The sequence below is a fragment of the Sciurus carolinensis genome, chromosome 7 (assembly GCF_902686445.1).
Source record: "Sciurus carolinensis chromosome 7, mSciCar1.2, whole genome shotgun sequence".
NCBI lineage: Eukaryota > Metazoa > Chordata > Mammalia > Rodentia > Sciuridae > Sciurus > Sciurus carolinensis.
The window spans coordinates 142,174,908-142,202,719 of NC_062219.1; the positions used below are offsets into that span (position 1 = coordinate 142,174,908).

General features: G+C 39.6%; 1 protein-coding gene across 1 annotated transcript in view; it reads right to left on the reverse strand.

Annotated features, from left to right (window-relative positions):
* Nucleotides 1-26,841, reverse strand: part of Elovl2 (ELOVL fatty acid elongase 2) — a 60,733-nt gene extending 33,892 nt beyond the window's left edge. The window contains exon 1 of the mRNA XM_047558917.1: nt 26,758-26,841. Within this exon, the coding sequence (XP_047414873.1) occupies nt 26,758-26,760 (3 nt within the window). The 5' untranslated portion in view covers nt 26,761-26,841. The remainder of the gene's footprint in view (nt 1-26,757) is intronic.
* Between the last annotated feature and the right edge of the window lie 971 nt (nt 26,842-27,812).

Consider the following 27,812-nt stretch of genomic DNA (forward strand, 5'->3'; position numbering starts at 1 on the left):
GCTAGAGAGAACTTGGTACTCAGCAGTCTGGGACACTCTGGGACACTCTGGGGACAAGAGCACTGCCACAGAGCCGCACTCAGCAGGCAGTCAGCACTCTAGGATGCAGGGGTGAGTGCTCAGGGGGCGGCGCCCTGCCCAGCAAGGGGATCTGAGTGAGAAGAGGCTGCCCACAGAGATCGTGGAACAAAATCACCGTGAGCAACCAGGAAGCCTCCTGGACAGAAGTGGGTGGAGGGTGGAGAACTGCAGGGGACTTGTGAGGACTGGCAAAGCATAAGCTAGTTACACACAGCATCAACGCTTGGTGCCACTGGACCACAGAATGGGGCTTGGTCAATGATATAAACATACCTAAGTCATAAGAACAGATTTTCAACACCTTTAAAATATATTCACAAGGCTTAAATGGATTGTGAATGAATTCACTGGTTACACAGGAATTCACCAAGTTTAAGGAAACTGATGTTTTACTAAATGAATATCCTTAAAAATGAATATAATAAATTAGTTTCTTTCCAGTCCTTTTGCAAGTCATGGCCTTCTCTGCAAGACTGTGGGAATAAAATCCAAACATATTTATCTCATAATGTTCTGGTCTCATGAACCCATTTCGTCCTATTATCCCAGATGTGGAATGCATATAAAAAACTTAAATATAGTACATAATACAAAATTATATAATCTAGGGTTATATAATAAGTACAAATATAATAATAATAATAATAATAATAATAATTAACAATCATTTCCAATCTATTTTAATGTAACTGTCAATTTCATTGAAATACAGTATTGAAAACTTGGAACTTAGTGGATTAAAAGATATTAAATAACTTGCCTTAATTTTAATATAATTAAAACCTGCTAAACAGAAAAACAAAGCTTCAATTTTCATGTTTAAAAAAATAAAGTTATTCTGTGATTCAATACTGAATATGTGAGGAGTAAAAAAGCCAAGAATGCTAAGTTTGCAATTCAAGATAATTTATAAGTATTACTATTCCAACTTCCACAGGAAGTGGTGAAAGAATATAAAACTCCTTGGAGATTTAATCCAAAGCCAGATATCTGTACTCAGGACAACTTGAAATTGTACCAGTTTCTGAATTTGGGGACATGGAGAAGAATAAAGCTCTTTCACAATTAACAGTAGCAATGAAAGGAGATTCTGTTCAAATGTGCTCTGGTTATCAAGTACTGTCCAGAGGGGAAGCAGGTTGGCTATTCTGCAAGTACAAGTGGTACCCTTTTCAATATGAAAACAAAGTAAACCTTTTAATGATTTCTTGGAAAAAGTATAGGCCAGATTTTAATCCTAGTTTTTAAACAATGCTCACATCTATATTATTTCTATGTATATTTTAAAAATATCAACAGTATTTAAATATATTTATGGTAAATTAAAAGATGTATCCTTTAATTGCCAATACTGAGCAAGAGACAATATGAGAAGCATATAGATAAGACTTGTCACATATTTCCTTCTCTTAAGATATAAAACCAACTAATATGGAAATTTATGCAGCAGTCCAGATTCTGAAATCCTTATTCAACACTTCCTTGTTTGGCAGCATATTATCACTAAAGTGAGAGCTGAACCACCCTTCCCTATGCAAAGTTCTTTCTAAGAGGTAAAGGAAAAAAATTCATATCTCTCCCTTAGCATTCTAATCCAGACAATATCAAGTCAAATTAAGCATCATTAGCAGCCATTATGAGAACAACAAAAATCATCAAATGGCAAATACAACCTAAGCTGTGTAGGCACAAAAATGGGAAGGACATCCCACTTGGCTTCATAATGGATAGAATGTGACAGCTAATTTTAGATATCTGAAGTTCATGTTATGTTACACACCTTTGGGGACCTCAACTTAATTCACCTAAGTTCATTCATCAGTGTTAAATCATCAGTCATCATGGTCTCCCAAAACACAGGCTGATGGATGAAGACCTCCAGGGAATGGAGGAGGGAAGGAGGAAAGAGGTAACAAGTATTACCTACTTTATAGATGATGACAGGCAGAAGACAAAAGCATCTATTACAAGCTACACACCATGTGTAACTAAGCCAATGCCTTTGCCAAAATATTGTGTCAAAATGAAGAAAATTAGCCAGGCAGCAGAACGTACCTCTAATCTCAGCAATTTGGGAAACTGAGGCAAGAAGATCACAGGTTGCCCAGCCTCAGCAACTTAAGCAAGGCCCTGTCTCAAAATAAAATATAAAAAGGGATGGGGATCAAATGTACAAAATTACAGCAGACCCCCACTACAGCACATTATAATGACTAGCATACAGAATAAGGACAGAATTTTAAAGGTTATGAAATAAAAAATCAAATTACATACAGGGAAAACCAACTTGGATTTCAGCTGATTTCCTAACCCAGACCCTCAACACCAGAAGGTCCTGGAATAACATATCAAGCTCTGAAAAAAAAGGAATGCCAATTGAAAATTTTATATCCAGCAAAAGCAAGCTTCAGATTTGAAGATGAAATAAAAACCTTCCATGATAAACATAAGTTAAAGAATTCACAACTAGAAAGTCTTCATTACAGAACATTCTCAGCAAAATATTCCATGAGAGGAAATTAAAGGAAAAAAAAAAAAAAAAAACCAGCAAAGGGAGGAATGACACAAAAGGACAAGTCAATCAAAGGAGAAACAACTAAGTCAAGTTAAAAACCAAAAATAAACCAAAATGAACAGGAATACAAATCATATCTCAATAATAACCCTGAATGTTAATGACCTAAACCTATCAATCAAAAGACAAAGACTGGCAGACTGGATTAAAAACAGAAAGACACAACAATACGCTGTCTTCAAGAGACTCGCCTCCTAGGAAGAGATGTATTTATCCACAGAATGAAGGGATGGGAAAGGATGGGAAAAAAAATACTACCCACATGGACTGCAAAAGCAAGCAGGGGTTTCCATCCTCATATCAGACAAAGTGGACTTCAAACCAAAGTTAGTCAGAAGGGATAAAGAAGAAAATTTCACACTGCTTAAGAATCATACATCCAGACGTAACAATCATAAATATATATGCCCCAACAATGCAGCCTCTACGTACATCAAACAAACGCTTCTCAATTTCAAGAATCAAATAGACCACAACACAATAATACTGGGTGACTTTAACACACCTGTCTCAGCACTGGACAGACCTTCCAAACAAAAGCTAAAAAAAAAGAAAAACTACAGAAATAATACAATCAATGATTTAGACTTCACAGATACATACAGAGTATTTCATCGATCATCAAATGAGTACACTTTATTCTCAGCAGAACATGGATCCTTCTTTAAAACAGATCACATGTTATGCCACAAAGCAATTCTCAAAAAAAAAAAATAGAAATACTACCCTGAATTCTATCAGATCATAACAGAATGAAACTAGAAAACAACAATAAAATAAAAAATAGAAGCTACTCCAACACTTGAAGACTAAATAGTATGCTACTGAATGATGAATGGATAACAGAAGAAATCAGGGAGGAAATAAAGAAAATACTTAGAGGTAAATGAGAATACCAGTACAACATATCAAAATCTCTGGGACACTATGAAGGCAATGCAAAGGGGAATGTTCATCGTATTGAGCTTATTCATTAAAAGCACAGAAAGTGAACAAATAAATGACCTAACATTACCTCTCAAAGCCCTAGAAAAAGAAGAACAAACCAACACCAAAAGCAGAAGATAGGAAATAATTAAAATCAATGAAATTGAAACAAAAGAAACCACTGAAAAAATTGACAAAACAAAAAGCTTGTTCTTTGAAAACAAAACTGATAAACCCTTAGCCACACCAACAAAGAGAGGGAAAACTCAAATTACTAAAATATGTGATGGAAAAGGAAATATGATGAACACTACTAAAATACAGAAGATAATTAGAAATTATTTTGAAAAGTTATACTCAAAATAGAAAATATCAAAGACATCGACAAATTGCTAGAGACATATGACCTACCCAAACTGAATCAGAAGGTCATATACAATTTAAACAGATGAATTTCAAGCAATAAAACAGAAGATGCCATCAAAAGTCTATCAACCAAGAAAAGCTCAGGATCAGACAGATTCTCAGTCAAGTTCTACAAGACCTTCAAAGCAGAATTAACACCAATACTCCTCAAATTATTCCATGAAATAGAAAAGGCAGGCTCTTCCAAACTCATTCTATGAGGTGAATATCACCCTTATACCAAAACCAGACAAAGACACATCAAGGAAAGAAAACTTCAGACCAATATCCCGGATGAACACAGATGCAAAAATTCTCAGTAAATTCTAGCAAATCACATACAAAAACATATTAAAAAGATTGGGCTGGGGTTGTGGCTCAGTGGTAGAGCACTCACCTAGCATATGTGAGGACCTCGATTCGATCCTCAGCACCACATAAAAATAAAGGCACTGTGTTTGCCTACAACTAAAAACAAAATTTAAAAAAGAGATAGTACAACACAATCAAGTGGGGTTCATCCCAGGGATGCAAGGTTGGTTCAACATACAGAAATCAATAAACATAATTCATCACATCAATAGACTTAAAGAATCATAAGATTATCTCAATAGATGCACAAAAAGCATTTGACAAAATACAGCACCTCTTCATGTTCAAAACACTAGGGATAGTAGGAACATACCTCAACATTATAAAAGTCATTGATGCTAAGCCCAAGGCCAACATCATTCTAAATGGAGAAAAATTTAAAACATTCCCTCTAAAAAGTGGAACAAGACAAGGATGCCCTCTTTCACCACTTCCATTCAACATCATTGTTGAAACTCTACCCAGTGCAATCAGTCAAAAGAAATTAAAGGGATGTGAGTAGGAAAAGAACTCATACTATCACTATTTGCCAATGACATAATTCTATATTTAGAAGATCCAAAAATTCCACCAGAAAACTTCTAGAACTCATAAATGAATTCAGCAAAGTAGCAGGATATAAAAATCAATACCCATAAATCAAATGCATTCCTAATACATAAGTGGCAAATCCACTGCAAGAGAAATCAGGAAAACTACCCTATTCACTATAGTCTCAAAAAATAAAACACTTGGGAATCAATCTAACAAAGAGGTAAAAGACCTCTACAATGAAAACCACAGAACACTAAAGAAAGAAACTGATGAAGACCTTAGAAGACAGAAAGATCTCCCATGCTCTTGGATAAGCAGAATTAATATTGTCAAATTGGCCATACTACCAACAGTGTTATACAGATTTAATGCAATTGCTATTAAAATCCCATTGACATTCATCATAGAACTAGAAAAAGCAATCATGAAATTCATTTGGAAAAATAAGAGACCCAGAATAGCCAAATCAATCCTTAGCAAGAAGACTGAAGCAGGAGGCATCACAATACCAGAACTTAAACTACACTACAGAGCCATAGTAACAAAAATGGCATGGTATTGGCACCAAAAGAGACATGTAGACCAATGGTACAAAATAGAAGATACAGAGACAAACCCACATAAATACAGTTATCTCAAACTAGACAAAGGTGCCAAGAACATACACTGGAGAAAAAAATAACCTCTTCAAAAAATGATGCTGGGAAAACTGGAAATCCATATGTAACAAAATGAAATTAAACCTCTATTTCTCACCCTGCACAAAAATCAACTCAAAGTGGATCAAAGACTTACTTAGGCTTTAGAGCAGAGACCCTGTGCCTAACAGAAGAAAAAGTAAGCCCAAATTTCCATGTTGGCTTAGGACCTGACTTCCTTAACAAGACTCCTAAAGTGCAAGAAGTAAAACTAAGAATAAGTGGGATGGATTCAAACTAAAGAGCTTCTTCTCAGTCAAGGAAACAATCATTAACATGAAGGAGAGTCTACAGAATGAGAGAAAATCTTTACCACATGCATCTCAAATACAGCACTAATCTCCAGGATATACAAAGAATCCAAAACTCTTAACACCAAAAAAACAAATAACCCAGTCAATAAATGGGTTAAGGAACTGAGCAGATATTTCACAGAAGAAGAAATACAATCAATCAACAAATACATGAAAAAATGTTCATCATCTCTTGCAATTAGAGAAATACAAACCAAAACTACTCTAAGATTTCGACTTACTCTAGTCAGAATGGCAATTATCAAGAATACAAGCAATGATAAGTGCTGACAAGGATGTGGGGAAAAAGGTACACTCATACATTGTTAGTGGGACTGCAGATTGGTGCAACCACTATGGAAAGCAGTATAGATATTCCTAAGAAAACTTGGAATGGAACCACCATTTGACCCAGTTATCCCACTCCTGGGTTTATACCCAAAGAACTTACAATCAGTGAACTATAGTGATACAACCACATCAATGTTTACTTCATGCTCAATTCATGATAGCAAAACTATGGAACCAACCTAGATGCCCTTCAACAGATGAATGGATAAAGAAAATGTGGTACATTTACACAATGGAATATTAGTCTTAAAGAAGAATGAAATTATAGCATTTGTAGGTAAATGGATGGAGTTGGAGACTATCATGCTAAGTGAAATAAGCCAATCCCAAAAACCCAAAAATCAAATGTTTTCTCTGATAAGTGAATGCTGATCCACAGTGGATGGGGTTAGGGAAGAATGAAGGAACTTCGGATGATGCAAAGGGGAGTGAGGGGAGGGGTGGAGTAGTGGGGTTGGGAAGAGGGGTAGAATGAGACAGATATTATTACCCTATATACATGTATGATTACACTACTCATGTGACTAAGCACTATGTGCAGCCAGAGAAATGAGAAGTTATGCTCCATTTGTGTACAATGTGTCAAAATGCATTCTACTGTCATATATGACCAATTAAAACAAATAAAAATACATAAAATTTTCCTTAAAAAGGGGATGGGGATGTAGCTCAGCGGTAAAGTTCCCCTGGATTCAATCCCCAGTATGGCAAAAAAGATAAATTAATTTAACCTGAAAAAGAAAGAAAACTATGTAAATGTAAGGCTCTGATCCCCATTTAAAAAAATAATATACTTGGCTACTGTTTTGACTCCTGTTGAATGAGCACTTTTATGAAACAATACTACCCTTTTTCTAATGAATAGAAAGCATTTTGTAGTTAAAAATGCTCCTTAAAGAAACATTTTATTCCTGCTATTAGGCCTCTCAGACCATAACTTTTTATAATTACAGTACAAAAAAATAACATGATTGAATAAAATAATATCCAAGTCCTTTCCCGCTTTAAAGTTTTTTAAGAGACAATGATAATGAGTCTTTTTTTCTCCCATCCATTCTATTCTTCTTCTCTCTTCCATAGTCTCAAAGCTGGTAGAAAACCAGATGCATCAAAAAACAAAGAATTACTCTAAAATGTTGACTAAATTATCAGCAATCACCAAAAATGGAATTACCATGGCTTTTGAAACAAAAAGTACAAAACTCTCAAAAGTAACCTTGACCTAAATGGACTTTTTTTGTTGTTTTTTTCATTTTGCATTACTGGGGATTGAACCCAGAGGCACTCCACCATCAAGCACATCCCCAGCCCTGTTCATTTCTGAGATAGGGTCTCACTAGGTTGCTGAGACTGGCCTCAAACTTTCCCTCTTTCTGCCTCAACCGCCCAAGTCACTGGGATCATGGGTGTACACCACCACATATAGCTTAAACTGGGTTTTTGAAGAGCAAATGTGGTTAATGCTTATTAGTGTTTTTTAAGGTCCACTGTCTCATCAATAGGGAGAATTAAGTCTCAGAAACTTATTACGAGGGTAGCAGCAGGAAGTGATGGAAAGAGAACCATATATATATGTGTATATATATTCATCCTTTTTTATGATGACTGAATTAGCTGCTATTGAGACATTTACCTAGAAACAAAGATTTTATGAAGACAAAGATTTATGGAATATTGATCAAGATATCTCACTATATTTTAAGAATCGGTTAAATAAATATACTTCTGAGTGGTTATCCATGTGTAATTCCAACACAATCACTGGATTAATGATGTAAAAATCTGTCTTTGGTCTTGAAACTCAGGTAAAAGGGTCTCTAGCTTTTTATGTATCCAGCATATAGAAAGCAGTAGTAGTAACGGGAATTTTTTTTGCCAGTCTATAAACTGCAGCCTGATTTCTTCATATGAACTTTAACCATGTAGAGTGCTATTACACCCAGATTAACTATCCATAGATATTCACATCTTGAGTAATTTATAATTGATAAATACAAACTATATATGCTAATAGTGTAGAGCATGTTTTGAAATATGTCTATTTCAAATATAAATGGAATGGTTAAATTGAGCTAATTAACACATGCATTTCTCACATTCTTATTATGATGACAGCACTTAAAATTTATTCTCTTAGCAATTTTCAAGTATATTGTTATTAGCTGTAATAACCATGTTGTAAAATAGATCTCTTGCGCTTATTCCTCCAATCAAATAAACTTGATGTTCTTTGACCAACATAAGATTTATATCTTTAGGTAAAATATTTTGAAAATCTTTGGTGTATTTCTGTTCCTTACATTTATCCTTCTGTTTTATGAAAAATAACTTTAAAAATAAAGAAAAATGTCAATTTTTATTGTAAGGATTCACTGCCCATCACACAGAAAAGGCCTAAGAACTAGCTCTGCAAGATCCAATTATTGTTTTGAATAGAAAAGAGCTCAGAAAGCAGTAATTTTTTTTTCAACCTCAGATGAATAAGCAGTTTTTTGGTTTCTATAAATCAGAGTCATAAATATCTAATTCAACTTTCTACCCAAATAATGTTTCCACAACAATTCTGATAGAAGTTTACCTACCATACTAGAAAACCTCCAGTAGGGGACTTCTCACCATGCGTTTTAAACTTTTGGGTGTGAGTGTGATCTGGCTGCAACACCCTTCACTGCACTGATCTCCAGGGTTGATGAGGCTGGCTGGCGGGTGTCTCCTTCCCCCTCACTGTCCCCGTGTGTCCCTCCAGAATCTGCGTGCTAGGATGAGAAGGACGACCTTCCCACAGAGGAAGACAGGCTGCAGCCGAGGGCACAGAGGCGGTAAGTGCTCCCATGCCAGAGCCTCCAAACCAGCTCGCAAGGTCTAGCTTTAAATGTTTCTTAATTAGGAAAGCAATTCCTAATTTTGTGCAAAAAAAAAAAAAAAAAATCTTTCAGGTTTGTCAACATCCATTTTTAAATAATTTAGAGCCCTCAGAAGTGAACATTTTCAGAAAGTAGTAGAACTATTATTACTTTTAATATGAACACTGTATTTCTATTGATATAACCAATTCCTTTTGCTTGAGCCTAATACCTTTTCCCCTGGTACCTTCTTCCAAATGGTCTCCTCTGGACATTTGCTAGTGGAGGGCAGGATTTATGCACATGAATTTCTCTTCTTTCCCATTAAACAAGATATGCTGCTGCAAAGTTCCTTTTTAACTACATCTAAGTTGCACTGGTTAGAGGATGTCTTTTGCTCTTTGGGGATTTGGTTCCTAGTTTTACATTTGGATAACATTTTACCTCCTTAATAGAATAAAAAAAGTCAATCCAGAATATTGCATGCTTCATTGGCTGTAGCTGCCAAGGTAAACTATTGCTTGACCTATTCTAGTTCTCTTAGTTTGGTCAGTTTATAAGGAGAATTTACTATTGACTAGAAGCAGGTGCAGAAAACAGACTGATCCATGACTGGATGGCTTCAGTGCAGAGCAACTGAGCCCATCAGAAGAGTAAACTGCCTCCGCACACAACATGGTGTTCAGCTTTCTTTTCCTTTCCTTTTACTTATTAAATGGTAAAGAAGGGAAAGATTACACTCTTCCACGTTAGCTACCTACAGCAGCCATGAAGCTAGCTCACTCTGTTATTTTTTTCCATTTTAGAACAATATATCAAGAATTTCCCAATTTCAGAATTGCTTCATCACTTATTTCTTCATTACATATACTACAGATGATGATGATAACATCAATAAATGAAAGTAGCCTGAAAGTGTTACTAGACACCAGCCATTGTACTGGACACGTTACATCCTATTATCTCTCCTATTTCTCTTCACTACTCTATAAGATAGGTATTTTCTTTCCCCCTTGACAGACTGGCAAAGTGAGGCTTGGAGAAATAAAGCCACTTGCCCTATTTCATAGAGCTAATGACAAGTGACTTGTGCACAGGACGGCTGTGTCTTCTTGCCGAAGCTCATGTGGTGATTATTTTCAGTCAATCTTGAGTCTAGTGGTCACTTCAGACTGTGGCTAAGGGGTAGCATGGCATTCAGCATGGTTCACTACAAAGAATGGGAGTTCACACAAGTTCTAGTCTTGGCTCTTTCACCAAGTAGCTACATAATCTTAGGTAAACCACTATCTCTGAGCAGCATCTTTGTCATTTATGAAATGAGGTTAATCACCCTAACTTCACATCGTTGTTGTAAAGGTTCAACAACCTCATATTTGTAAAGGCACCTGGGACAGGTGGGACACAGGAGTCACAGACAGCCCCTGGGTGTTCTGCATTTTCACATTCCACTTCAGGGGCACACTGTCACGGCTTTCCAACTGCCACTGCCATCGGACATGTCCAGGGGAGCGACATCGTAGAGGAGAGGTGTCTTCCTTTAATGCTTTTATCAAGAATGACAACTTTTTTAAAAAATCAAGAGAAAATTCAGTGGTGTAAAAGGGAGGGTTGCAATTGGCTGGAATTTTGGCACTGCTCTACAGGACAGTCAACACACATTCTAAAGAGAACGCTGGGTAAATGAGGTACATGTGGAAGGAGAGAAGGGAGAGGACCACCTGTCCTCGAGAGCCCTTCACAACCGACTTCTGGTTAGGAAACAAATATTGATGGTACACAATTGAAATAAAAATGCTCTTTTATTCCTTTATATCCCTCTCACTGGACTTGCCTGTGTCCGTATGTGTAATAAGGGAATGACAGGAGCCACGTCCAGGGCTGCTGGGAGGCTGAGCTGAGCGAAGAGGAGGTTCCTATAGCTGCTGCGAGGCAATGAAAACCGGACAGATGCACTCATTGCTATTATTGCTCGCATGTGGTCATTCTGTCTTTCCCTGATGGGAAAACGGCTTATTCTTTTCACAGATGTTGAGAATGACAAAGACAGCCTTCTGCATTAGGTCTTCAGTGCTCTACAGCTGCACGGAAGCAACTTGCTAAGGCTCTTTATGTGTTGATTCATTCAGCCAAGAAGACAGGATTAGGGTTTAACAAAGCAACAGAAGGTCTCCTGCCCTGTGGCTCATCTACCCTGAAGCACAGTTCTTAACAGAACTCTGATCTGAGACTAATGCAGATCCCAAATCCAAAGCTATTTTTAACGGGGGGGGGGGGGGGGGGGGGGGGGGGTAAAGAGAATAATAAAACAAACACATGTGTTAAAACTACATATTTGCTCTGAGAAGCCAGGCACATGCAGACACCAGGAAGGAGGACAGATAAGTGGAGTGTTCCGTGGAGCTACAGTCTCTGTGTAGCTACCTGCCAACAGGCTAAGCCTCTGGTGGTGGACCTGGGGCACCTGTGGTCAGCAGGATCAGAATCTGGGAAGAGGAGCTGCATGTGGGGCAGAGAAAGGACCCACCAAGCACTTCTGTCTGTCTGTCACCACGTATCTCCCCTTCAAAGAATAATGACCACTGCTTCACTTACACCTCCCCCACCTTCACACCAGTTCCTCTTTCAGCCAAAACGCACCATATGGGACAGGAGCTTCTGGGAAATATAGTTCCAGCTTAAAGACGTGGGAAGTAAAACTTGGATCAATATATGCAGGGGAGGAACAAGATGCAAAGAAGATGCCCCACTGCCAAGGAGCAGCCACACCAGACCAGAACCGCTCATGCCTAATAATTCACAAGAGAGAAAGAAAATCTATCTTGCTTAAGCCACTGTAACGTGGGTCTCTGTTCCTTCTGCTGAATACATACCCCAATAAATCACACTTTGCTTCCCCCCCCCCAAAAAAAAATTACATATTTGCTCCAAATCTTTTTAATTAATTAAAACGTGTTTATGGGCATCTATCACATGATGGGCACTGAGAAATAAGAGGACCACAGTGCTGTCATTCCCTCAGCACAACCCGATCTTGCTTCCCTTCCGTCACGTGAGCCTTCTGTTCCACGTTGCTACAGATCTATGCACAAGAGCCTTTGGCATTTGGGTTTATGTACACTACCACACACACCGGCCGTTCTGTGGCTCCTTCTAGCCCATGCCGGCTGCACTCCACTACATAGATGCTCTATACGTCTTTACTGATGGACATTTTAGGTTGTTACTGATTCTCTGTTATTACAAAAAGTGTGGCTTTATACAAATCTCTATGTTCACAAGTAAAAATTTCTCTAGGACTAAATCTAGCTGTGGAGCTGCTATGCTGTTTAATGAATGTCTTTTTAATTTTTGTAAAAACCATCGCATTGCTCTGAAAAATTTACAGAACTTGCTACTGTCAGTTTTTAATTTTTGCCAAGTTTGTGGGTTTATCATGTTTTAATTTGCATTTCCGTATTACTATTGCAGCTGTGCAAGTTTTTAAATGTTTATTAACATAATATGAAAGTTTCCTCTTCAGTGAGTTGCCTACATGCATGTGTGTGTGTTCACTGACTGATACTGGGGACTGCGCCCAGAGGTGCCTTACCACTGAGCCACATCCCCAGCCCTTCTTATTTTCTATTTTGAAACAGGGTCTAAGTTGCTGCAACTGGCCTCAAACGTGCAATCCGTCTGCCTCAGCCTCCTGCATTGCTGGGATCACAGGCATGTGTCACCATGCCTAGCTATGAGCTGCCTTGAATATCCTTTGCAAATGTCCCTAGTGCATTGCTTATGTTTAAAGTTATTTTTATATCCTGGGTGCCATTTTTTTTTTTGTTATGTACATTGAAAATATCTTCTCCTAGCCTTCCTGATTTTTATTTTGATGTGATCAAACTTATCACTTTCTTTCCTCAATTATGCCCCCAGCCCTATCACTATTATGGTTTGTGGTTTTTTGTCTCATTTAAGACATTATTCCTTCAATAACCTATATTTTCTAATACTTTTAAGCTTAATTTTTCTTGTGTTTCAAGTGATCTGGAATCTAGTTTGTAGATGTCAGGCAGAGATCAAATCTGTCCCAACACTACTCCCTAGGCAGTCTCTTCCTGTTTGTACTGCCGCCTCTCGCACAGCCAGGGCCTACACCTGCGCTGACTTTCTCTCTTTGTCTCACTGATCCAGATGTCTATACAGAACTTTCCACGTTTCTGTAGCAAAAACAAAGACTTTCCTATTATAAACTGAGAAGAACTAAGAGTCAAAGACTGTACTCTGGGTTTTGGTCTGCCACAGATGTGTTGGAGAAGTGACTTTCTATGTTCTGTCGTTCCTCTTACAGGGTGTTTAAAATATCTGTCCATTTGGCTCCTTATAAGGTTGAAGTCTTAGCTATGAAAGAGCTTCAAGGTCTTAAAAGTTTTCCCACTGTACTATTATATTGCAGAATTTATTCCAAAGACTGCTGCAATTAATTATCACTTTTACACAATCCAAATAAGTTTTTACCAAAACAAAAAGTAAAAGAAACTGGGATAGGGCCTCTACAAGGTCACAAAAATCTAATGTTAAACCCTTAATTTTTTCTACTGCATGCACAAATCTAGGGAATTCGAGTAGCAGAGACCACCTATTTTCACATGAACAAAGGATAATCAAATGTCCCTTAAGGGGCTGGGGAGATAGCTCAGTTGGTAGAGTACTTGCCTTGCAAGCATGAGGCCCTGGGTTCAATCCCCAGCACCGCCCAAAAAAAAAAAAAAAAAATTTCCCTTGAATGATTACAAAATAAATGGAGCCTTTCAAGGCATCTCTGCCACCAGCAAGTTGGCCTATTTGAGCAGTTAGCTCAGGAGAGAAACTTGCAAACTTGTATACAGACAGCATTCAAGTTGACTTCTGGAAAGGAAGACAAATACCAACAACTCTAAGAAAATGTTCATTGTGTTTTTTAACGCCATTAAGATATCGGGTATTCCAAATGGCAAAAATGTGGTTATTAGTTAGCTGGTCTTCTTATTATACTACTCCAAAGTTCATATATTCTTTTTTTTTCCATTTTTTTAATTAAATTTTTACAGACTGCATTTTGATTCATTGTACACAAATGGGGCACAACTTTTCATTTCTATGGTTGTATACAATGTAGATTCACACCATTCATGTAATCATATATAGACATAGGGTAATAATGTCTGCTTCATTCTACTATTTCTGTCTCCCACCCCCTCCCAGCCCATTTTCCTCTACTACACCATCCAAAGTTCCTTCATTCTGCCCCCCCACCCCCGCCCTGCCACCACCCCACCTCTTTACACATCGTCATCCATTCATCAGAGAAAACATTTGGCCTCTGGTTTTTTGGACTTGGCCTATTTCACTTAACATGATATTTTCCAACTTCATCCATTTACCAGTAAATGCCATGAATTTTATTCTTCTTTATGGCTGAGTAATATTCCATTGTGTATATATACACAGTTTCTTTATCCATTCATCAATTGAAGGGCATCTAGGTTGGTTCCACAATCTAGCTATTGTGAATTAAGCAGCTATGAACATTGATGTGGTTGCATCACTGTAGTATGCTGATTTTAAGTCCTTTGGGTATAAACCAAGGAGTGGGATAGCTGGGTCAAATGGTGGGTCCATTCCAAGCTTTCTGAGGAATCTCCATACTGCTTTCCAGAGTGGCTGCACCAATTTGCAACTTCACCAGCAATGTATGAGTGTGCCTCTTTCCCCAAATCCATGCTAACACTTATTGCTTGTGTTCTTGATAATAACCATTCTAATTGGAGTTAAGATGAAATCTTAGGGTGGTTTTAATTTGCATGTCTCTGATTACTAGAGATGATGAGCACTTTTTCATATATTTGTTAATTACCTGTATATCTTCTCCTGTGAAGTGTCTGCCCAGTTCCTTAGCCCACTTATTGATTGGGTTCTTTGTATTTTTGCTGTAAAGTTTTTTAAGTTCTTTATAAACTTTGGAGATTAGTGCTCTGAGGTGTGTGTGGAAAAGATTTTCTCCCACTCCATAGGCTCTCTTTTCACATTATTTCTCTTGTTGAGAAAAAGCTTTTTAGTTTGAATCTATCCCATTTATTGATTCTTGCTTTTATTTCTTGTGCTACAGGGGTCTTGATAAGGAAGTCTGGTCCTAAGCCAATGTGATGGAGATTCAGGCCTACTTTTTCTTCTATTTGGTGAAGGGTCTCAGGTCTAATTCCTAGATCCTTGATCCATTTTGAGTTTTGTACAGGGTGAGAGATAGGGGTTTAATTTCATTTTACTACATATGGATTTCCAGTTTTGCCAGCTCCGTTTGTTGAACAGGCTATATTTCCTCCATTGTAAGTTTTTGGCACCTTTGTCTAGTATGAGAAAACATTCTCTTGAAACGAGAAATCACTTACTGAACTAGGAAAACACTGCCAGAAATAGGAAACCTAAGTTTAAAAATATATGGCCCCCCAAAACAGATAGTGGTAATATTATAAACATATATCACAATTCAGAAACTTGGCTCTGCCTTTCTCAAAGTAGTTTACATCTTATTTTCTGTTTCTATAAAGCAACTTACTTCACAAAGATATACCTGTGCAGAAGCCCTAAAAAATAAAAAAATACAAAAGAACATGACTTAAGGCTTAAAAATATTTCTCTTAAGTAAGCTTTCTCTAAAAACATGGTTCAAAAAATACTCCTCCTATTCTTTTTATCTTCAACCAGGGATGCCTGATTCACATTTAAATTCTGCCCTTCATTCAGGACACCCTGAGCCTTCCCACCCTGCTGTTTTATCCACAGCTTGTTTAGCTCCTAACATGCTTTTAATGTACTTGTTTATATGGTTAGGGTTTATCATCTGTTCCCCTCCTCTAGAAAGTGAGCATGAGTGTTTGTCTATTTTCTTCACGGCTACAACTGAAGTACTTAGAACTATACCAACCATGTTAAGACTCATAAATATTTGTTGAATAAATTAATTTTAAGAAAATATCAAATAGAAAAATGTTCAAATAGCTGCACATATATTTTTAAAAAGCTGCAAATAGTTCAGGATCTCTTCACAATCCTCTCTCCTGGCTCTTTAAATTGTAACATGTTTTAGGAAAGGTTCACTATAAGAACTTTTTAGGACAAGAGTTGTCAAACAAAATATTCAAACTGAATAATTACTCCCAACCAAGGGTATCGGGAAAGCATATTTGTATGACACTACAAGGCAGCAGGCAGGAGAAACGGGAAGGGAGGGTGAGCCCCCACCCACCACTTACTAGTTTTAGAACTCTGAATAAAACCCTCAGCCTGTTTCCTCGACTACAGGAAAGCTACTTCACACATCTGTCTGCGAAACAGCTACTCCTGAGTATCCACCGTGTGCAGCACCACTGTGGGCTGAAATTTCAGTGGCTAGGAAGGCAGCCCAGTCCTGGCCCTTGGAGAGCTCACATCGCCGTGTGGAGAAAACAAGCCAGCCGAGATTATAATACACAAGAAACCAGCGTGCCACTAGAGGATGCTGCGAAAGAGTTTCTGTAAAATGAAATGCACCTGACAGACCCATGGTATCGTGATTTCACCACCATCAGGGATGTGGCTGAAAGCTCCTCTAGAGTTGATCACAACTGGAGGTGCAATTAACCAACGAAAAGTACTGACAAGAAATCAAGGGACACAGGACAAAGGAGAAAAGCGTCTTACACTGGAGGGCATTACGGACTTTGACCAGAGACCTAGAAACCTCATCTGTTCGGTTCAAAATGTTCTCCTCTTGTCTTCAGCCAGTCCCTCGCACAGCGACTTCACTCCAGTCCAGCTGGTCCGTGTTTCCTCTTTTCCACTCCACCTAGTCTAACCTGCGTGCTCTCCAGTGATGGTCCCACCCATCCACTTAATTGTATAATCAATTTTCCTTGCTTCAAAATTGACAGACAAGAAGCTAAATGCATATATGCACTCTCTTTATTCATTATTTCCAAAACAAATCCAATTATCTCTCATATTTAGGTGGGAGAGACAGAGAATGGAAGCTATATTCTCCTGCAGGGTAACTTTTAGGGGTTAAGGCACAGCACTAGATTAGGCACTATTAAGAAGCTCAAGACAGGCAACTATGCCAGTGGTTGGGCAGATAGCTGATTATGTGGATCTCTTGGGATTTTCCAATGTTACTCAAATTCATGAAAATTTTCAAAAAGCATTCAGTTTTATAATATCAATGCATCTATAGGCAAGAACTATTAAGTCAAAAATGGCTTTGAAAAACATATATAACTGTTTATATTTTCATTTTTCGCTACTCTAGCAAAACTAATCCTACAGAAAAGGATCAATCAGATAATCTTTTTCACTTTTTTTCTTCTGAGAAAAAATCCTGCATGTTAAAATTCAAATCCATTACCATAGGAATTTGAGAATTTTAGAAATGTGAATGCTTGTACATTAATCAAGATACTTTAAAAATATCTCCTTTTTAGGAATAGAGGGAATAAAAGGATTGTAAAGATGAAATGGTTCGGTTTCTGTGGGAATTGCCACCAGTTGAGAGTCTACCACCAGCTGGCCTCAGCACCACATGTAAATTAATTTAAAAAAAGGAGGGTCTTGATATGTCCCATCCTATCTGACCCGTCTTCACTATGTGCTGTTATACATATGTCATAGTGAGACCACTGATGTTCAAATGACTAGCCTAGTACGACATGGAATGGAAACCTGAACCCAGAGATGTGCAGCGAGAGGCTTTTTCAAAAGTTGACAACTTGAAAATAAGTGAAAGGCAGAGACATGTTACTTGAGCCCCTATAACCTCCTTGCCCAGGCCTTTCCAGCCCGGTGGATTATGGGAACTAGATCATTCTTCCTGAATGATGCCGCCATCAGTGGACTCTCCATCTCAAAAACTGGACCATTCTCTACCACCTACAAAATCTGGGAGAAAAGTCTTAGCCTAAAACTCAAAACTTCAGAATTTGACTTGATTTTCTCTCTCCCTGGCATAAACCCCATAATCATGTGATCCACAGACTACACATTACTGAATACTTAAATGTGTCTAGCTCCATGAGGACACCTTGTCCAAAAAATGCTTATTGAACAATGTTTTCCAAATATATGTTACTACTTTCTGAGACATTAACCAGCTATTTCCTCTAACCAGGATGTTCAGCTCAATCCTAAATTCCTTCCCTTTTCTGCTTATCAAAATATAACCCAGTTGTGATCCAGTATTGACCCCAACTCCTTCAGGAAGCATATACTGAACAATTGGGCTACAAAATATTCCCTAGAGCATCAGATTTCAAATTTGTGTTCAGTTGATTCCTAGCATTGGGAATCAGCAGATTCCCAAGCCCCTCAGAAATTCTCATGCAGCAGGTCTGGCTATGCCCAGTCTGCACATGTCCGTCAGGTTCCTGGGGCCCCATTCCAACCCACACTACCTCACAGAACACTGGTCTGGTAATTTTTTTCCCTTCTCACTGAATTGTGTGGTCTGCTGAGTACTGGTGTCCCACAGAGTTGTCTTATTAATCCTTGATGATTTTGGCTCTCAGTTATCAGTTCCCTGCATGCCTTGATCACATTCTTGTCATGATAAAGTAAAAGTCTTTATTTTGTGATAACTAGTCATGTTATTAGACTAGCTATTTCTACCAGATAGAAGGGTACAGACATGGAAGCACACTCAGCGGCCTGAAGTAGGACTTGAGGGCTCTCTGCTGACCTGCAGAGGCATGCTGCACTAGAAAAGACAAACTGTCACTTTTGCTACAAGATTTGTTGGAGCAGAGACGGTCTTTTATTTTAAATTGAGAGTGCCTACACACAACCTGTGATGAGCAGCACTGAATACGTGCTGAATGAACAAACTGATGAATGTATCTAATCAGAAGATGACTCAGGCAATGTACTTGCATGTCTCCTTGAGACCAGTTTTAAAGACTCAGATATTCCATGTAGACAGCATATTTCCTTCCTTCAAAAGAACAATAAATGCAAACTATTAATTCCAAAGTTCACAATAAGGGCTTAAGACTATTAGAGATACTTGTTCTAGCTTACAGGAGGCAAGCATTTATAAGATTAGTGTTCTTTTCAGAACTGTACTAACGCAGGAATGTTTCCATTGACTTTTTAAATTGTAAAAGTAAAACAATTATTACAGTAAACCTAATTTACAAAATGAACCTGGCAGCATTTTAGTGGCAGTGGCAGGACTTGTTAGGGACTGATGGCAGGGCCATGCTGTTGTTTAAGAGAGAAACATGACTAACAAAACATAATGAAACTAGCTTGGTTGCTTTTTGCATTTGTGAACTTGAAAAAGACTTCAGGCAATAAATCTCAAATTGACTTGTGACGTGTGCCATTTCTTTTTATGAGTCTGAAAGCAGAAAAGGCCAAAGGAAGATGGGAAATGGCTTCCTTGGAAATACAAGAGAATAACAACTGCCTAGCCTGTGGAGAGTGGGACCTGAAAGAGGCCCCATGAACAATTTTGGTTGGATTGCCCTAGAGGAGAGTACAGCTCACTGAGTTTTTCTGATAGCCGAACGCACTCTCCCTCCCAAGCATAACTTCACCACTGACATTAGAACAGCCATAAAATCTGATGTCCCAAAGTCAAGAAAGCTGCTGATCCAAAGGTGCCTTCCCTATCACAATTTAAGAAAAGCCTAAAGAACAGGAGCAGAGGCTCCAAGCACAGGCTTCCCTTCTTCCTGCCATGCCTCAGCACTGCACAGACTTTCCAGAGGCAGAGAAGGTCAGGGGAACAGAATGGGATTTCCAGGAACACTGAAAATGGCTCAATTTCATTTTTGCATCATGGACACTGTGGGAAGCCATCCTTATTTAGCAGAATCAGACTAGGTTGAGTCTCTGACTTCCCGGAACTGGAAGATATGGAGGTTCTGACCCAGGTTGCGGCCAGGGGATGTGGTGCTGTGGGAGTGGTCCCCTGTTTGCTTCTGAGATAGTCCCCCAAGAGAATGGCTCCCCTAACTCCACCCTATTCTGTCCATCACAGAAGAAGCTCCTCCCAGTCTTGGTCCCCTTTACCTTTGTGTTATAAATAAAAGAGTTGGGCTACTCCATATTGTTAGAGACCAGAGCTGGTATGGTCAGACGCGTCACACCCCATCTCATTTAAAAAGAGTATTGGCTCTTGTGTTTTTATTGACTAGATGAGTTTATGGATAATTGATTGATTTATAGCCAACATCATCCTCCAGCAGTTAACCCTTTTCTCATCCATGCAGAACATGGCTGAGAGACCCCTACAGACACAATCTTTTTCTTTAAAGGCATGAGTTAATTTTTAATTCCTTAGTGTAACAGTCAATACATTTTTGACCTTACCAAAGAAATAAGAGTCATATTATCTGTGCAACTCAAAGATTTCACAAACAAAATTATGCTTTGTCACATGAAAAATTCAATGTGTCTCAATTGTTAAAAGTACTAGAAATAGCTGGCAGTGGTGGCTCATGCCTGTAATGCCAGTGGCTTGGGAGGCTAAGGCAAGAGGATCAGAGTTCAGGGCCAGTCTCAGCAACTTAGCAAGGTCCTGAGCAACTCAGAAGAGACCCTGCCTCTAAATAAAATATAAAAAAGGGCTGGGGATGTGACTCAGTGGCTAAGCACCCCTGGATTCAATCCCTGTTACAAAAAAAAAAGTACTAGAAATAAAGTCAAATGATAAAATTTCATATGAAATAAGAATGTATGTGCAAAGCTACTATTATTCTTTCTGATCAAAGTCTTAATACTGCATTCTACTCAAAAACGGTGACTTCCTTACTCCTCTAATTATTAGTCTAATATACAGGTGCTCCTATTATACTAATGTTGTTCATGAACACTTTCACCACAAATAACTTTTTCCTTGTATGTCCCATTTTCTACACATACAAAATGGAAACTTGGGTTTTATATATTTAATAAGTTTAAGTGTATGTGTGTGTATTACAGTTTGAGCATCCTTATCCAAAAATCCAAAATCCAAAATTAAATCTGAAACTTTTTGAGTGCTGACATGAGGCCACAAGTGGAACATTACACACCTGACCTCATGTAACAGATCACAGTTAATACACAGTTGCACTAAAAATACAATTATCTTCAGGTTGTACATATGAGGTATAAATGAAACACAAATTAATTTCATGTTTAGACTTGGATTCCATCCCCAAGTATCTCATTATTTATATGCAAATATTCCAAAATCTGAAAAAATACAAAATACTTCTGGTCCCAAGCATTTAAGATACAGGACATCCAACCTGTGTGTGTGTGTGTGTGTGTAAAATCCATAAATATCTATTCTTGTAGTTCATGGGAGGAAAACTACATGGAGTAGTCACAGTGATTCTCCCAAAGTACTACAGCCTTTGTTGAATTTTATGAGAAGAGTATATTCAGACTGGCTAATGGCTAGGATATATGGAATAGAAGAAAAGGCGTTACTTTGGGATCAGAAGGTTAAAACCTGGTTTTGCTACCCACAGTATGTGTGACTCTGACAAATCATTTATCTTTTTTGAAATTCAATTTTCTTAACTGTAAAGGAGGTATGTTGACACGGGATTTGTTTTCTTATGAGGGAAACTTCAAAAGAGTGAATGTGTACAAAAATGCATTGAAAATATTTAAGCGATTAATAAATATAAAATAGAATAGCATATTTAAGATATAACTAAGTGCTAAGTATTATAATACATATAAAGTAAAATTATTCCACAAATTTGTGTATCATAGCTTTGGTTATATTGATATCTTTTTCTTTTTTGTAAAATTTAATGCTATAATTATAGATTTCATTATGTAAAAATAACATAACCTGGCCCCTTCAACAAATTATATCATGAAATGCAAATGGAAGTATTGAAATGCATGTTTTAATTTCAGTAAGAACTTATAATAAAATTAGATTTCATCATTTAAAAATAATTACATAACCCGACTCCTAACTGAAGTGTAAACATAGGTGTAGGAATACATGCACTTTCTCTTTTACTAAAAGGTTACCCCAGCACATGTGCATTAATGAAGTAGCTATGTTACTGAAATGTGCCTAAACTGAATCATGATCAATAAAATAATGATGACTGCATCAAGAGAAATTACTATTTGAAGGAACTATACTGTATCTTTGCAAAGCCAACGTTCATTTCTCAAACCACCCTGTGGATAACGGGATGTGACAAGAACAGCAGCGCAGGTCAGGAGTGCTGGCATTCAGCTTCTCAGCCAGCAAGGTTTAGTGCTTCCTCCCAGCCAGGCGTCATCCTGGATGCTTGAGATTCGCTACTGAATAACACTGACAAATCTCCGTCCTTGGGAAATTTGCATTCAGGTAAGAAGAAACCAACAAATTATCTAATAAATAAGAACACAGATGGTCCAAGTGTATGTAAATGAGTAACCTGTTTTAAACAGCGCCATCAGGATAGGTCTGACTATGAAAGGATTAAGACAGACATCCAGCTCTGAGGGGAAAAGTCATGCAGCCAAAGGGAGGAGCAGGTAAAAAGGTGCACAGGCCCCTTGAGATTTTAACAGTCTTGTAAAAAAAAAATAATACCCAGTTAACAGGTAGGCAACCAGTGTCTCAGAGTGACTTGATCAAGGGAACAGATCTGTAAATACTAAAGCCAGTCCAGACACCAGGTGTGCTGACTCTTGGTCCAGTGTCTGTCTTCCGTTTTGTGCCTCCCATTCACCAGGCAGAAGGCAGTGCCATTTCTTATAAAGTATGTAAGGTGTCGTCACTGTTGTCGTCATTATTAATTAGTCCCATTATGCTTCTTGGAAGGTAATTAAAGCTCAATAAACAATTTCATTTTTCCTTCTGTGGCTTATTTTTCTCCTTTCTTTTCTTGGGTGAATCATTTTAATACCAGATTATCAGATTAAGTATTCTTTGTATATTTGATAAAGGAAAGAGGTTAAGCATAGGAATAAGCTATGAAATAGAAACCATTTATGATTTCACATGAAAAAGGGCTGAGGAAAGAACAGAATGTAGAGTTCAGTGATTTCCATAGAGAACTATTTTTTTCAACAGAAGCAGGAACTTAAAACAGTCAAACTGTAAAAGTGGAAGCCTGTAGTAAAAGCAAAAATGGCAGAAAGGGAGCTAAAAAGAATGAAAAAATTTTTTGAATAAAAATATTGAAAATTTTAGGACAATAAACAATATAAAAGAAAAAAGAGAACAACGAAGAATCAGATTTCAGACATAGTAGACTGCAGAGCTGGTGGAATTACTGGCAGTGAGAGGGGAAGAGAGAGGAGGTGTGAAAGGTGAGTAGCTTCCTCCGTGTGATGCTGGGTTTAGGGTGGCAGTAAGGTTCTCACCAGTGGAAAGGGCCTGGTAGATAAAGATGTAAATTTGGAGGATGTGTGCTATCCAGATGTCTTGTCAACACCATAGCCTCTAATACACGTGCCTACTGAGCAACGGAAATGCAGCTAGCCTGAACTGCTCTGTGCTGCAGGAATAAATACATGCCAGATTTTGAAGATTTTTTTATGGGAAAAAAAGCAAAATATGTTATCAACCTTTTTCAGATTGATATTTGCATTGAGTGGATTAAATATATCATTAATTCCACTCATCTTTTTACTTTTATAACATTACTCCTAGGAAATTACATACGTGGTTTACATTATGTTCCTACCGGACAGTGTTGATGCAAAACAATGTAAGATATACATAAAATCACATAAAGGACAGAGAATTATGAAGTGGATCAGAGATACCTTTCTAGCGTCTCAATCAAAAACAGATACACAAAAAATAAGTACTTTAATAGTATTTATTGGGTACTCTAAGCACTATGCTTCACACAAAGTACATCTTATTTATTCCTCCCAACCTTATGGAATATTATTATCATCCTTCACAAAAAATACTGAGATCCAAGGTCACAGTTAAATGTGGGCATTGAGATTCAAACCCATGAATGACACCAGATCTCAAATTAATCTAATTATTAAACTGTTAGTTTAAATATAGCCATTTAAAATCTAACAATTCATAAGAATGGGTCCATATCAGAGTCAGTGATATACTGGTAATGTCCTAATTCAACTGAGAAGAAAATACCAATGTGTTACTTTTGAATTATGACAAGCTACTTGAGTTGGCATACTTTTATCATGTTGGGTCACCAAATAAGTCTCCACTGCAACTCCTTTTCCTTGATCAGCATTTACTCCTACAAGTTCCAACCTGCCAAATTAAATGGTACGCATCTAACTGTCCAAAGAAGATGATCACTGGCACAACCCTGAGTTTTCTGTGTATAACCAGAGATAAGAAATGCATTTGCTTAAATGTTCAGCTGTCTCTTTCGGACCATGACAGCACCTGAACTGTCCAAACTGACTAAAAATGTTTTGAAGGAAGCTAGGTTAAATTGCAACTGTTTGTTAAAGAATCAAAAATTAAGCATACCCAACTGGTTACTTTAAAATGAATCTTACACTTCTTGAAAATGCTACACTTTTAAGGAACAGAAAGAAAAAGACTTGATATTTTGAACAGAATCCTAACAGTAAAATCACTTACAAATATCAACTGGGATGAAAAGAATTACTGCATCTTTCATTTATGTTAGGTTATTTGGCTTTGATTCAAAAACAGGCTTCTCTTCCCTTCCTTTAAACCTTTAATTTCTATCGCCTGTCTGGATAAGATAGTTATCACAGAACCACCAACCTGTATGAGGTCACAATTATAAGCACATCATTTTCAAAAGTTTGCTCCTCTAAATTTTATTAAGCAGTTGGTCTCCAGTTATAATAAATACACTCCCTAAACTAAGAACAAACCCATGCCATAAACTTACACTACAGAAATGGAAAAACAAAAGGAAATTTGGAAGCAAGATTTTGGAATAAGGCTAATTAGCAGAGAAATCCCAAGACCGTAGCTCATATTGGACATGAATTCAAAATGTCTCTCCCAGCTGACCCATTATAAATTCAACCCTCAATCTTTCTCCCTCCCTGCCCCATTTTTTTTTAAGTGAGTTTGGATTCAGATACATTACTGAAAATTGCTTATCAAAAAAGCACAACTGAATAGGATAAAGTTTAGAACAGTGTGTCCTCAATTCTGGCTGTTAGATTAATTCCCACAACTTTTTCATGCAGTTAAGGAGATATCCTTGAACTTGTTCTCCTACTCAGGAACACGCCTACTATACTTTGCAACAAAGAAGGGAGCCAGATAGCCCTAAAATACCCTGCATCTACTCTGATGCCAAGATGTCAAGAATACAAAGTGACAGTCTAGGAATAGGAGATGACCACCTACATTCTTACCATAGAGGGCCACAAAACTGAGTCCCTACTGTCCGGGAGTGTCTTCCTCCTCCCAGATATCACTTCAGACTCTCATCACCACCACTGCCAATGGGATAATCCTTGATTATTCAGTCATTACAAGGTGAATGCTGCTTCCCAGTTGTGCATTAACATAAAGTACTTTGATTTATTTTAAATTTTTAAAAAATAGTTCTTGAGCATCTACTGGGTGCCGGGCACTGTTTTTTGTGCTAGAAACAACAGTGAACATAATGACCCAAAAAAAAACAAAAACAAAAACAAAAAAACCTATCTTCCGGAAACTTACAGGTTGATGGAGATGCTTAATAAACAAGAAACAAAAACATATAGTGTGCTAAAGAATAAATGAAGACAAAAATGCAGTAGGTAAACAGAATATGAATGGGGTGGGAAAGATGGAATTTTAGAAAAGTGACCCACCTATAATCTTAGGTGGAGAGTGTGTCCCTACAACAGAAGCCGGGGCAAAACCTGGGGCTGATTAGGGTCAGGTGGAGTAGGGGAAAGGAGATTAGTGTATTTTAACAAGCCCTGAAGTGGAGGGAGGCAAAGGCAGGATACGGACCTCTGAGGACGAACGTGGATTTCACATTTTGCCTGGAGCTGCTCTTCTGCGCAAAGCACAAGGCAATGTCTCTTTCTGTACCCAGAGAACCAGGCTGTGCCGCTAAAACTCCCAGGCAGGCCGCTGGACGCCGGGACACGCTCGCTGCTCTCCAGGGCCGAGCTCCACGCGGAGGAGCCAGCGTGACGAAGGGGCAGGGCGAGGGGCTGCCGAGCACACGAGGCCCCGGCAGGAAGGCCCACGCAAACCCAGCCTCGGCGCCACACGCGAGCCGGGGAGGGCGCCAGGCAGACACACCCCCGGGTGCAGGCCACCAACCGTTGGGGCCCCGACCCCGAATCTCCCGAGGCGGCGTGGGTCCCGCGCGCGGGAAACGCGGCTCTCGGTCCCGGGAGCCGCACCGGTGGGCCAGAGCGGGTCGAGGGGCTGCGGCGGGCGCGGCCGGGTCCCCGGCGTCCCTGGCGGCCGCGTGCATGCAACAGGGGGCTGGACGCGAGCGGGCGCCTCCAGGTCCCAGGGAGCGACCCCGACAAAGTTTCCGAGACCGCAGGCCCCGCTCCGGCCGCGCGTCCCCGCCCAAACGTCCGCCGCCCCCTCCCCAGGCCCGCCCGCGCGGACCCGGCCCGGCCCCGACAGCCGCGGGTTCCAGCAGTCGAACCCCCAGCGCCCGCGCCGCCGGTTCCCGCCGAGTGCGCGGGCGGCGGAGAGAAAGGAAGCGCGGCCGGAGGGGCGGCGCGCGGCCCGCACTCACCATGCTGCGCGGCGATGCGCTGTCCAGGGTAGCCAGCGTCCCTCTGCCGGCGCTCGCGCGGCGCCCGCTCCTCTTACCCCCACCGCGTCCACGCCCGGCGCGCGCACGCCGCCCGCGCCTCCACGCCCCCTCCGGCTCGCGCCGCGGCCGCGCGGCGCGCCCGACTCAGGCCGTTTCGCCCGCGCCCCGCCCCGCCCCATCCAGCGGGCCGCGGGGGCCTCTCGGGCGCGGCGCACGGAGGGCACGCGGGGATCCGCGGGCGCGCCAAGCGGCGGCCCCTCGGCCTCGCGCGCCTCCTGCCGGCGGGGCGGAGATTTGCAGGCCCAGCCGAGGCCATCTGCGCGTGGCTGCTCTAGGATCGCGGAGTCCTGGCGAGGACCCACCTGCGGCCCCCGGGAGGAGGCCTCGGCCCCGGGAGCAGTGGGGAGCAGGGGCGAGCGCTTCTTGTTTAAGTCTGGCTTCCCGTTTGCAAGCATGCGTTAAGGGGGAATGACTCTTGCTCACACAGATCTGCAGGGACACATGGGTTTAAGGTAGTAGGATGGGTTGTGTTCCTTTGAGGATGATTCAGGGAGCAGAGCTGTGTCAGAACCCTGAGCAGGAGGCTCTCACAGGACGTGTCCTCCAGAGATCTTATCCCTGGGGTTTCTCTGCCGGTGGTCTCATCATTAGTGATTGAACACTGCCAACTGAATGTGTGGAAGCTGAGGCCCTGGGCTTTTTATTTTGGGTGGGTGTGGGCGCGCCCAATGAGAGACATGGAGAAAGGTAAACGTGTGTTACATGATCTTTCCTCCTTTTTGGCCATAAGAATGTGTGCTTGCTTTTTTTATGTAGCACCCAAAGTCCTACATTGTTTTGTAGTTGAGAATGCCACCCGCTTCTGAATGCGCGCGGCAGTAAGATCCACTTCGTATTCAACACCTAACACAGGGCTTGTTTGCAGAATTTTGCCAAGCACAGGTTCCAGGGCTGAGTCTTAACTTTTGCACGATCACCTAATGTTTTAGAGTTTCCCTTAGTTGGAGTGGTAAACATCGTGTAGATATTTGTCA